Source organism: Carettochelys insculpta, chromosome 8 (assembly GCF_033958435.1).
Source record: "Carettochelys insculpta isolate YL-2023 chromosome 8, ASM3395843v1, whole genome shotgun sequence".
Classification (NCBI taxonomy): Eukaryota; Metazoa; Chordata; order Testudines; family Carettochelyidae; genus Carettochelys; species Carettochelys insculpta.
Genome location: NC_134144.1, coordinates 40,756,727 through 40,770,166, shown reverse-complemented (window position 1 = coordinate 40,770,166; position 13,440 = coordinate 40,756,727). Strand labels below are relative to the sequence as shown.

The 13,440-nt window shown below is 41.5% G+C and overlaps 1 protein-coding gene across 4 annotated transcripts in view; it reads right to left on the bottom strand.

Moving 5' to 3' along the window:
- The window catches only part of GRB14 (growth factor receptor bound protein 14), a 76,790-nt gene that overhangs the window by 23,787 nt on the left and 39,563 nt on the right, over window positions 1–13,440 (bottom strand). For 3 of the 4 annotated variants that reach the window (XR_012646401.1, XM_075001233.1, XM_075001235.1), the window contains exons 3-4: window positions 12,124–12,245; window positions 9,496–9,570 (exon numbers count right to left, since the gene is read on the bottom strand). Coding sequence is in view for 3 of the 4 variants with exons in the window: in XM_075001233.1 (XP_074857334.1) it covers window positions 9,496–9,570; window positions 12,124–12,245 (197 nt within the window). In the remaining variant the exon portion in view is untranslated. The remainder of the gene's footprint in view (window positions 1–9,495; window positions 9,571–12,123; window positions 12,246–13,440) is intronic. The other variant, XM_075001234.1, reaches the window with a different exon arrangement.

Here is a 13,440-nt window from a genome sequence, read left to right as displayed (position 1 = left end):
AAGTCCTTGAAAAAGTAAAATTGTGTTATCTCTAAGGACAGTTTGCAGATATCTTCACAGTACATTTTCACAATGTTTTGTTCCAAAGTGACATTATAGTTTTACGAACACTGAAGCCACAGAGAGGCAAATGCCATTTATTATAAGGGAATTGGCCTTTAGTAGACGGATGAAGACATGTACACTCCATAAAGAGCATTCCTTATTAGTTCAATGCATTGCCCTTGCTATTTGGATTGAATTTTTAAAGGAATATATCATGCCTTTTGAAAAACTTGACAGAATGCCCAAGAAATTGTATCAGACACTGGAACACTTCCTAATGCAACACAAGAAAATTGATCTCCAGGCCAGGAGATAGATTTATAAAAGGGAAATGGTTTTGAGATGAAACTCTCATCTTCAAGTCCTTTGTGTACATTCCTGGAGCTACTCAAAGCATTTCACACACCTGGGGACAGGGCTCCATTCACTCTTCTTCTCTACCACTGCCCAACTCCTCAAAGAAGGTTAGTGCCTTCTTTGCTCTCAGAGGTGTCTGAGCCATCCAGCCCCTGATGCTGGTCCTTTCAATGCCTCTCAAATACTTGTGTTTTTATAGCTTTCTCTGCTCTGCCCTGTACACAAATTAAGGAAAGTTTGAAGCCCTCCTGGGATCAACACTCCATTCCTTCTCTGAGACCAAATGGAAAAAATTGATCCATGCAACGCCTACCAATCTCTCTTTTCCCAGCACACGCCCCCCTCAAAAATAATTAAAAAGGACAGTTTGCCTAAAGGACAAAAGTATCTATTCTAGCTAAGAGGTTCAGTTGCAGATAAAAAAAGAACTTGTGTTCCGTTATCAACAGAGTAATCTGTCTGATACACTAGTGCATGTTCTTGTAAAGTCTTAAACAGGCTTTATGCACTCTGTAGCTAACTGTGCATCAGAAACTCATGTTCTGCAGCAATATTACATTTTGCATATTGTCATGCAATACCCTCCATCCCCACATCTTTCCACCCTGAAACACAGAAGTGTAAATACTGAAATACAATTCTTGATTGTTTTCTGCAATGGTTATTTTGTGTCACTCTCCAGATGGACTATTCCACACCAAGGTCCTGGACTACGCACAATGTTTTCTAGACAGTCGGGTCAGAATCACCTTCCCTTCCTGCATGGCAAGGAAAAGGCAATGCTCTAGCTAGTTGTCATGGTTCGCCTCCCTGGCTCCAGAATCCTTGGCAGTTGTGCTTTTCGTCAAGTGGCCTAGCTCATAAACTTGAATTTCTGACGCTCCCTGCTCAACACCAGAAGCCTGCTGTAGCATCCAACAACAGGATGGCTTCACATCACTGAGAAAGACGCATGCACTAAAACTGAAAATAAGAAATGAATTAATGGTGAGAATGATTTAGCCACTGGAATAGTTCACTGTGGTCCTGGTGGCTTCTCCATCACCAACCATTTTAAATCAAGATTAAGGTTCTTCAGTCACTGCAGTAAATCCACCTCTCAGAGGCAATAGCTAGGTCAATGAAAGGCTTCAGTCATCGTAGCATTGTCCACACGGTGTCTTACACACCTGAATGACACAGTGAGATCAATCTAAATTTCCAGTACAGTTTAGCTGTTTGTTATCTTTATGCAAATTGTGATTAAGACACTCTGTCTCTCTCCATCCCTCTGCTAGCTCTTAATTTCAATGCCTTTACCTATTTTATCTAAAGAGTCAAGAGTCACTGTCTGCCTGACAACATAAGACTCCATTAGACCCTGTATCCTTGCACCTAGGAAGATAGCCATGACATCATCATAACTAAAACAACATTCCTGGAACAGCAACCCAAAGTTACTGAAGAGCAACAGAGCTCTGTTTTAGCAACCAACAGAACAGATATACTAATAGTCTATTAAACTAGTTCACAACAACATTACTTGGAAAGAAGCAAGACTAAATCTTTTATTAAAATTCTCTCTCTCTCTCTCACACACACACACACACACACACAAAGTTTGCATGGTATCAACTACTAGCATCTGACAAAAATCATGATTGCCACAATGAAAGAAGGCTGAAAAATCACCGATAATGAGAATAATTTGCTCTTCATGATATTGTGGAACTGTAAAAGATAGTTGCATGCATAAGTTGGTTGGATGTTCATGGAGTATGTTTAAGACCAACAGTCATTACAGCTAGAAGAAGTCAATGTCAAAGAGAAGCTTTATTCAGGACCCAACTAACAGTGGATAAAAAGGTGAAGAAAATTAGAGGATTTCTCCCCCAACTGATGGGTTGATTATAAAAAATGCAGTAGCATTCAATTTATTTTACTCTATGGGAGTAAGATTTTATATCTATATCTATACACACACACAAAATACAGGAGTATAGCAAACAAAACTGTACACTTCAGTGTCATTGTGTGCTACAGATTCTAGTATACAGCAGTATCTGACTTTTATAATTTGAATTGGATCTCTCTAAAATTCTTGCAAAACAGAAATTAAATTTAGTAGGTGACAGAAGGATAGAAAAATTCAAAATCTGAGATGAACATTAAGGAAGAGGAAAAAGTTAGAGGCCAATAACCTTGCATGAGAACATCTAGACCTAATGTTACATATCCCATTTATATACACTTATTCATAGCATCCCCAGAACTTACACTGAAACAACTCTACCACTTTAGATGTTAACGGCATCCTTACAAGTAGATGCACCACCTACTGAAGACTAATTTCAGAGAAAGCCAGCTTCTTTTTAACTTTCAGATTTGAATGAGAGCCTTTTTTGTACCCAGTTTGTGCCAAGACTGCTTTTAAGCTTCTACTTAATTGTTCATATTTTAACTTAGTCCCATAAAATCCAATTTGATCTTGAAAGCTTCCTTTTTGTTCCATATATGTTACCATTGGTCAATATTTAAGAATTACCTCTAAAACTGTTCAAATACATTTGTGAGCTGATAATGCCGGCACAGATGGAGGGTTACATGTGCACAATTAGCACATTAGCTACAGGTACAATCTGCAAATAACTTTGAAAATTACTAACTTGAAAACAACATTTTGGGCTCAGTTACAGACCAAAACAGTAGCACTATAAACAAGTGAAGTTGCCAAATTACTCCCATTATAAAGCCTGGTTTTCAGTTGCTTTAGACTTTGCCAAACTTTAACTGTCCACATTGAGCATCTGCCTCAGACTGAATATTTTTTATAAAATCATAGACTACTAGAACTGGAAGGGCCCTCAAGAGGTCATCAAGTCCAGTCCTCTGCCCTCATGGCAGAGCCAAGTACCATCAGGATCATCCCTGACTGATGTTTATCTAACCTGCTCTTGAACACCTGCAATGAAGAAGATGCCTTGACAATTTATTCCAGTGCTTAACCACCCTGACAGCTGGGAAGGTTTTCCTAATGTCCAGCCTAAACCTCCCTTGCTGCAATTTAAGACCATTGTTTCTTATACTTTTGGAAGGTGTTGGCAAAAAATAGTTAATTATTTTTGCAGAAAATAATTTGGTTTGCCCATCTTCAAACCATTCTCACCATGCCTGTTGCACAGTTCTAATGCCTTCACTCTTTGGAGCAAGGACATGAAATTTGATTTTAAATTAGATTTGAAGACATCAGCTTCATATGTAATTACCAGAAATATGTGAACTATAAATGACTTCATTCATACTAAGAAATCTACAACTTCTCAAAGAAACAGATAAAAATGAAATATTAAAATATTCTGTTACTGTGAAGGCCTCAGGTTTAAAATCCATTTGGCTATTAATTTTCTGTTTAAAATAGATCACATTCATGAAAACCCAGAACGTTAGTTATTCTCACCGATTCCACGCTTAATATCCAGGGAATGTATGCACAAATATCGTGTATCCCTATGATGTAGCCTTGTACCAGCTGCCTATTGCACCTCCTTCATACTTCAACTTTTGGGGACAGGAATTAAACCTTTCACTCTTTAGGAAATATGACCAGCAAGATTTTTTTTTTTACAAAAATCAATGCACGTCTCATAGCTAAGTACCAGAATAGGCATGCAAGGGAGGCTGAGCAATTTTCATCACTGGAGATTTTTAAGAACCGTTTGGGGTGGGGTGGGGTGGGGAATAGCTGTCAGAGACAGTCATGGTATATTTGGTGCTACCTCTGTGCATGGTGCTGGATTAGATGACCCCCTCACCCTTGCATTTCTATGGCTACTGGAGAACAACCACCAAGGAAAAGAAATCAAGATGATTTTAGGTATTTTTGTTCTTTGAGGTAAAGCAGGATTTTTGGTTCCTTGCTTGTATCCTACTCTTGCCTTACAATAAAAACGCAAGAAAAATGGTTTACATATCATCGGAAAATATTTTACTTGCTTATAGGACAACACAAACTATAAGAAAATTTAATAACTGGGTTGTTAAAACTAACATCTTTTGATACTTGACCAAGCATGTCACAAACAATAATGCAAGCCCATTAACTTGCCTTAATGAAAGTTTCCAAGGAAATGGTAGCATACTGTAAATGAGCTTCTAAATGTGTTTTGCTGAAATGTGCACAATGGCTGTAATTCACAAGGGTACTCACCACTTAATGTCTAGTAAATGCTATTAAACCAAATATAAATAATCAGACAACACAATGTATGTGCGTAGGGGTCCGTTGACTGATCTGCCCTAGGGCCCAAAATTGCTGTCAGTGTGCCTGGATATGTTTTGAAATTTAATTCATTGATGTTTCTAAAGCACTTGGTGGCTTTCCCAGCTTGGGCTCACCAAAGTATATTAAACTATCTTCAAATTTTAGCAAGTCATCCTATATTTCTTTTTTAAACAAAAATCCTACATTGTCACTGTTTTTTTTTTTACCCCAGTAGGCATCCTTCAGTCTACGTATACTATGGATCGCGCCCTTCGTAGTTCCATTTGGAATCATCATTTGCAGTGTCGACTGTGAAGGCCCACACGAGAGTGACAGTCCTTGCTGCATCTGTTGCACGTGTAATGGGTGTCTGGCAGGTCCTTACTGTGCTTTCTGTGGGCTCAATTCTCCTCTGCTAGCTGTCTGATCCTCATCTCGCCCTTCTGAAGGCCCTTGTGTAGTTCCTGCCTCCATCTGCTGCGATCGTCTACCAGCTCCTCCCAGTTGTCCGACTCGATGTCTACCTCTCTGAGGTCCCTCTTGCAAACATCTTTGTAGAGCAACTGGGGGCGTCTGGGAGGTCTTTTGCCGGAGGCTAGCTCACCATACAGGATGTCTTTTGGGATCCTTCCATCATTCATACTGTGGACATGGCCAAGCCAGCGGAGCCACCACTGCCTGAGGAGGGTGTGCATGGTTGGGATTCCAGCTTGCTCAAGGACAGCAGTGTCGGACACTCTGTCCTTCCATGTTATTCCAAGGATGCGCCTGAGGCAGCGCAAGTGGAAGACGTTCAGCCTCTTTCCTGGTGGGCGTACAGGGTCCAAGACTCACTGCCGTAAAGGAGGGTGCTGAGGATGCAGGTTCTGTAGACTTGCATTTTGGTGTGGGTGTACAACTTGATGTTATTCCACACTCCCTTGCTGAGTCTGGACAGAGTTGTGGCTGCTTTTCCGATCCTCCTATTTAGCTCAGTCTCCAATGACATGGTGTCAGTGATGGTGGACCCGAGGTAAACGAACTCGTGGACGACCTCTAACGTATAGTTGTCAATGCTGATTGATGGAGATTCAGCAATGTCCTGACCAAGTACGTTTGTCTTCTTTAGACTGATGGAAAGCCCGAAGTCCTTGCATGCTTGGAGAACTGATCCAGCAGTTTCTGAAGCTGGTCTTCTGTGTGTGACACTACAGCAGCGTCATCTGCGAACAGCATCTCTCTGATGAGGACTTCCCGCACCTTAGATTTAGCTTTCAGCCTTGCAAGATTAAACAGTTTCCCATCAGATCTTGTGTGCAAAAAGATGCCCTCTGTTGAAGATCCAAAGGCATGTTTCAGGAGGAGTGCGAAGAAGATCCTGAACAATGTCGAAGCAAGGACGCATCCTTGTCTGACGCCGCTCCTGATGCTGAAAACATCGGATAATGTGCCATCATATTGGATGGTTCCTCTCATGTCTTCGTGGGAAGACTGGATCATCTTGAGTAACCGTGGTGGACAGCCTATCTTGTGGAGCAGTTTGAACAGTCCATCCCTGCTGACCAAGTCAAAGGCCTTGGTCAGGTCGATGAAGGCAATATAGAGTGGCTTCCTCTGCTCGCTGCATTTCTCCTGCAGCTGCCTCAAAGAGAAGACCATGTCAATGGTAGATCTCTCTGCGCGGAATCCGCACTGTGATTCGGGATACACCCTGTCAGCAATCTTCTGGAGCCTGCCGAGGATGACACGAGAGAACAGTTTACCAGTGATGCTTAGGAGGGAGATTCCACAGTAATTGTTGCAATTGCTTCTGTCTCCTTTGTTACAATGTTAGCATCGCACATATCCTGTGGAACCTTTCCCTTTCTCCAGCACAGGCACAGTAGCTCATGTAGGGGTTCCAGGAGGGTGTCCGTGGCACACTTGATTACCTCTGATGGTATATCAACCTGGCCTGGGGCCTTTCCTACTTCAATGCTGTCGATGGCTTTCTTCAGTTCGTCCACAGTTGGTTCCTGATTCAGTTCATCCATTACTGGTAGGAGCGCAACGGCTTTGAGGGCTGTATCAACCACAATGTTCTCACGTGAGTATGAGTGCAGCTCGGAGTAGTGCTCGACCCAGCGCTCCATCTGTTTGGCTTTGTCAGTGATGACTTCACCAGATTTGGATTTCAGAGGTGCCATCTTGTTCTGGGTGGGTCCTAATGCCTTCCTGATGCCCTCGTACATTCCTGGAGATTACCAGTCAGCACTGGTCTGGATGCTGCTGCATAGCTCGAGCCAGTAGTTGTTGGCACAGCACCTGGCTGTCTGCTGTCCTGTTTTTCTGGCTGCTCTAAGTGCTTGCAGGGTACTCCGGCTCGGTGTGCGTTTGTACTCTGAGTGCAGCGCGCTTCTTTTCCATGGCTGGAATCATCTCATCGCAGTTAGCTTCGAACCAGTCATTTGTGTTTCTAGTTCTTCTTCCAAACACCAACAAGGTCGTGTTGTAAATTTTATCCCTCAGATGCTGCCATCTGGATGTCACATCGGCACCCCCAAGGCTGCTGCACCGATTCTCCTCAAGGGTCAATCTGAACATTTCAGCTCTCTCTGAGTTTGCTGTCTTTCTGGCATCAATGCGGGGCCTTCCAGTTGGTTTACAGTGGTACAGCTTCTTGGGTTTCACCTTGAGTATGGAGCAAACTAGGGAGTGATCAGTATTGCAGTTGGCACTATGATAGCTGCGTATCAGAAGGACATTTTTGAGGTTATCACGTCTAGCGATGATCACATCTAGTTGATGCCAGTGTTTCAAGCGTGGGTGTCTCCATGACACCCTGTGCTGTGGCTTGGTTTGGAAAAATGTGTTTGTGATGCACAGATTGTGGTCTGTGCAAAGTTCAAGATGACACTGTCCGTTTTCATTCATTTTTCCCCACACCAAAGTGGCCTAAGCAGGAAGGCCATGAGTCACGATTGGCTCCATCTCTTGCATTGAAGTCACCCAAAACATGCAGTTGCTCTCGAGCAGGTATTTGCACTATGGCAGCACTAAGCACGTCATAGAACTTGTCTTTTACTTCTGGTGTGGCGTACAGGGTTGGAGCATAAGTGCTGATCAGGTGGGCAGGACCGGTGCAAGTTTGAAGTATGACCTGAAGGAGTCTTTCTGATCTGCCCATGACTAATTCCATCATTTCTAGAAGGGTGTTTCTGATGGCAAAGCCAACACCATGCTCCCTGGGTTCATCTTGGGCTTTACCCTGCCAGAAAAAGGTGTAGTCCTTTTCCTTTAGAGATCCTGAATCTGCGAGTCACGTCTCTTGCAGAGCAGCAATATCAACTTGGAGCCTCTTCAGTTCCTCACTGATGACAAGCAGTTTTTTGGGTGTTGCTCATGTCCTGAAGATCTTCAGTCAAACCAGTCAACATGGTCCGCACATTCCAGCAAGCAAGCTTAAAACGTTGATGGTTTCCTTTCTTGTTGATTTTCTTATTGGTTTGCCTGGTGCTCAAATTTCAGTCACTTGTCAGGTTTGGGAACCTTAAGCCTCACGCACCCAGTGAGGCAGGTGAACTGTGGCGGGACAGTACCCTTCTGGCTGGGGACTGCCCAGCTTGAGGTGGGCAGTGACTGTCCAGTGAGATACGATGATCTCTCCCACTGTCAAAGGCAACCTCTGGCGCTCATTCTCTACGCCAATCAAGGAAGAGCTTATAACCGGTATCTGTTACCTCCTGTGTTGGTTCAATGCTGTTAAGCGATGCTGAAGTACCTCTCCAGGTGCGAGCCTGGGCAATTTTTTTGGGACCCTGGGCTGCCCAGACGCCAGTGTCCCACTCTCATCTTTACTGATATAGTCTTAAGGAGAGGATAACCTCTACGTCTGGTACCAGCTCAGCTACAGGAGTTTCCGGGTCAATGCCAGAAGTTGGCACAGAACCGTTTTAGGCACCCTTCCAGATTTTCTGTCAGGGTTTACTCCCCTAGCCTTGCTCCTTCCCAGGATAACTCATAAGGCAGTGGGGCAAGGAGAATGTGGGTCACGATCCCACTACCTCTTGCACCTCCCTGGCACCATGTGTCCCCACGTGTCCAAATACATGTGGCAGGTTGCTCTTCCTAGAACCAGTGTAAGTTTGCCATTTTAAATATATACAAAAAAGAAAGGGAAGATGCTTGTTTAGGTCATTAGTCCATCTCACAGCCATTACAGGGATTGTTTTTTATGCTGCACATTGTGCCCAATTTTACATTTACATGGATTAATTAAGTTTATATTTGAAACATGCTGTGGATATTACTCATTATTTGTATTACCATCATGCCTATAAGCCTGGAAATCATGGACCAGGGCCCAAATGCTCAGTTCCACCACTTTTTTTGGAATACTGCAGCATTCCACAGAATAAAAAACTTCACCAGCCATAAGACTTTTTTGCCAATCTGTCCAAATCTTTTCATTAAGTTTATCCCTCTACTCCTATTTATGCCCACTTATAACATGTTAAACTCTTTCCTTTGCATATTCCACTTTCAAACAATTGAGAATGACTATGCTCCCATCCTTCTAGACAGGCTACACTACTTCAATCCTTTCTGGTAAATCTTCCCAACCATTTTTTGCTCCTTTTTTTTTTTTTCTTAACTCCCTTCAATTGACCAATATTTTTATGGCAATGAATTTCCCAAAACTGAATCTAACATTCCAGGTGCAGCCGTATTAGAACTGCACAGTGGGGAAATATTTCCTTTGTGACGTCTCTCTAGTCAACCAGAAGTCCATCACAATTCCATCAATGACAAAATACTACATAAAAACAAACTTGACACCTAAAATTGAGGTATTCTGCTGTGACTTGGTTCATCTTAATGCAAATACTGAATACCTGTAATAGCATTGCGTGGCCTAGGACTCCAGTGGTCTCGCTTGACAATGACACCATATGCTCTGGAAAATAGTTCTGTTAAAACAGAACATATTAAAACTTCTGTAAAATGTGAATACAAAATCCTTCAGATTTCTCTTAGACATGTAAACAGAGCCACCATCCAACTGCAAGAGGAAGAGCAAAAAGACAATGGGATCTTCCCACTCAAAAAATTTAGGAAAGGGGGAAAGCTACTAACAATCTCAAATTGTGGTATTTTGTAAATTCACATGGTGAGTTTGTGAGAGTAAATTCGAAGTTTTAAAATATTTCAATGCAGGCATAAGGGTTGGCCAAGTTAAGTCAGATTGCCAGAAGGACTATTCTTTGGCTCTGTTTACACTCAAAAAAAAAAAAAAAATCACAAAACTGCACACACACACGTCAGCGAGTCACAGGTTCATATTGGCTACACCTACAAGAAGTTTTTTCCCTGCAAAACTGGACTTTAGTCAAAAAAACCCATGGAGGGTCTACATGCAAAATGTGCTTTGCTGACAGTTTGTTACCAATACTTGGCACATCTGCCAGCAGCATTATATCTGAATGGGGAGAGGTATAATGCCTTTCTTGACAGTTTCTCGTTGAGAAAAACACCCATGTAGACACTCCAGGGCCCTTTTGTCAACAGACAGGGCTTCTGGTTCACCTGACAGTCCTGTCTGCAGAACCTCCTGTCAGCTGTTCTGTTGAGAGAGGGCTGGGCAGCCTGGCTGCTCTCTGTCAGAGCAGATCACACTTTCGATCTGCTTTTATGTGTAGATGCCACCTGTCGATAAAAGCCTTGCTGGGAAATCCCTACTGACAGTTACTTCTGTCAATAGATGCTTCCTGTATAGACTTCACCAATGTATAATAGATATGTTCCCACTTGAGCTGGAGCACAAGCTTTGAAACTGCCACAAGCCGAAAGAGGCCAGGTCTGTTGACCCAGGGCTTGTCTATACTATGTGGAAGGTCGACCCTGACTGGCTCAATCTTCCAGAGTTCAATTTCACACCTTTGGTAGAGATGTGTGAAATTGATCTGTCTGGGGTCACCAACTGACCCCTGTACTCCTTGCTATTGTGAGGCATAAGGGAGGTCAACAGGAGAAATGCTTCTATCAACCTCCCTCAGTGAAGAATGTCAGGTAAGTCTATTTCAGATATGTCGATTCTAGCTACACAATTGCCATAGCTAAAATTGCATATCTGAAATAGGCTTATTCCCCTAGTATATACCTGGCCTTAGGCTCAAACTTGCTGCTGGGCTGTGGTTATTTGTATTTTTGGTAATTTTTGTTTTACAGTGTTGAAGTACTCTGATTACCAGGTCATCGTTTACCTTTCCCTTCACAGAGCATAGACAGACCCTAGGATTCAACAGAATACCAAAAAAAATGGGAAATCCTTCTAAAATGTATTAGCATGTAATGTTTTGTTGAAGTTGACACCCCAATGGAAGGGAAAAAGAGGGATACACTGCCAAAAACATTTACTTAAATCACGTAGAAATAAAATGTTGGTTAATGTATTGGATACTAGCTTTTATCAATGCAGAAAAATCCTCTATGCTTTGCTGTGATTGCTCTCTTTATTCTGTATGATATGAAGATGGATCAAAGGCTGGAGAAGTAGCAAAGAACGTAAGTGGTATTATAGATCAGAGCTAGAATAAGTCAGCACAGCTCCACTGCTTGAACTGCAGCTATGCACCACAGACTTTCATTCCAAATGATCATGTATATTATGTTTAGGATTAATTAATAGATTTAAGTGGTTTTGAGACAGTGTTCCAATTCCACCTCCTTTTGGGACTGTACCATTGTTGTTGGGCATATAAGGGCGCCAATGGGTTAGCTAATGAGAGCCCATAGGGTCTACCAATACTGCATGATTGTAAAGTGCACAACAGTGCACATGCCCTGGTCAATCCACCTACTAGGTCTAATTATACAAAGTGATTTCAACAGACCACTGTAATAGGGGCTCCTGATTATTAATTCACTCAGCAACACCCGTGATATAGAGACTAATTCCCATTCAGAAATAGGGAAAAAGAGAGTGATGCAGGGCAAACAATAGAACCTCAAGTTCTTGTGTCCCTTGAAAGACATGTCTGCACCATAGCCAGAAGGCGTAAATTTCAGCTTAAAGAGACATGCCTACATTAGCTCCAGTCAAGCTAGTGTGGTAAAATAGAGTGCAAGTAGGACACAGTGTGATGACAGAGAGGGGCTAGCTGCTGTAAATACAACCACATTGGAGACTGCTGATATCTACTTGGGCAAGAACCCCATCCCATAGCTCATACTGTGGTGACTACACTTGTGCTTTTAGCATACTACCACAACTGGAGATAGTGCGGGTATGTCTCCTCAAGTTTGAATTTACAACTTCCAGCTCTGGCATAAACATAGCAGAAGTGATTTCAGATCATTCTGTCTTTCCTTGAACAGTTCACAGGTAGATTTAAGTTCCATGTCACAGATAATTCTAAATCCCCCTACATTTCTAGCATTCCCCCTCATCACTATGCAACATGGCTTCAGATGTCAGGGCAGTGTCTGAAAACCCACAGTGTTTTTAAGACAGACAGACTTACCATTGGGTGTTTAAAAAACTCATATTTAGCATAGTTTTTCCTAAAATACAGTCTATTTTCTTCTTCCATTCCCCAGTTTGACTGAACTTCAATTACCAATTCATGGTCTTCTATAATTCTTTCTGTAAAAGAAAGAAAAATACATTGTCCTGCACACAAGTCCACCATCATGGTAAAACCATGAAAATTTAACACTTCAGTTGTGTCCAAGCTCATGTTGAGATCAACATGAGCAAGTCATGTGAACATCAAGTTGTTTTTTTTTAAATGTTTCAACACCATAATCAGTTCTCTTGTATAACCCACGTCTGCTTATAAATATCAATGTCTGCCTCCTTTTCTTCAAACATCAACAAAGTTTTATACTCAAATACAAAAGGCCAAAGCCAAAGCCAAATTACTACATATTGTAATGTTTTTTACATCACTGGGATGAGAGATGGTGATTTTGGCAGTAAGAAGTTTCAATTATGTAACTTCCTTCTTTGAGACAGACAGAATTAATTAAAGGGAATGGTTGATTACAAAAACACCCTACATTCATTCATAAAAGCATTATATCATATTGGAAGAATTCTTCATGAATTAGTCAAGAGCTGGCAAATCTATTAGAAGTGATCCATTTGTATAGATGTGAGTTCATAAGTTAGGTTGGATGCCAGACATTTAGATCTGCAAAGCCATGTGGGGAATTGAAATTTCTGAAAACCAATTCTGATTGCTAATTAATTTTTCAGTAATAGGGGATTTTAAAAAAATCTAATGAAATGGCAAACAAAGGACTTATGTAAATGAATAATAAATAGCCAATCACTTCATCTTTGTCTGCTCCGGAGTTCTTTTGAAATTTTTGTGGAATACCGTTGCATGTCCCTGCAAGCTATTTTCATTTCATTTTGTTGACCATTTCCTGCACTGTAAAGAACACTAAACTATATATGAAAGGGCATATGATTTCAAATTTAAGGCCCCAATCCTGCAAAGAGTTGTGAATGTGCTTAAGAGCACAATCATTGATTTCAATTAGACTACTCAGAGTGTGTAAAGTTAGGCCTGTGCATAACCCTTTGCAGAATTGTGACTAATTTTATTTCTGTAAATTGGATATCACTTTTTAAAAAGCTCATGATATTAATGCTGCAAAGAAAAATATTTCAGTGCTTGGACAAAGTTTAGTGGGCAATTTTTATTTTGATCCCAGGATGAACCAATAAGGAAACACAAGTTATTTTACATGTAAGTGGGAGTTTTCTTCTGCAACTATATTGAATTGTAATTAGAAGGGTGCATTTCAAATCTAATGTAACAAATAAGTGA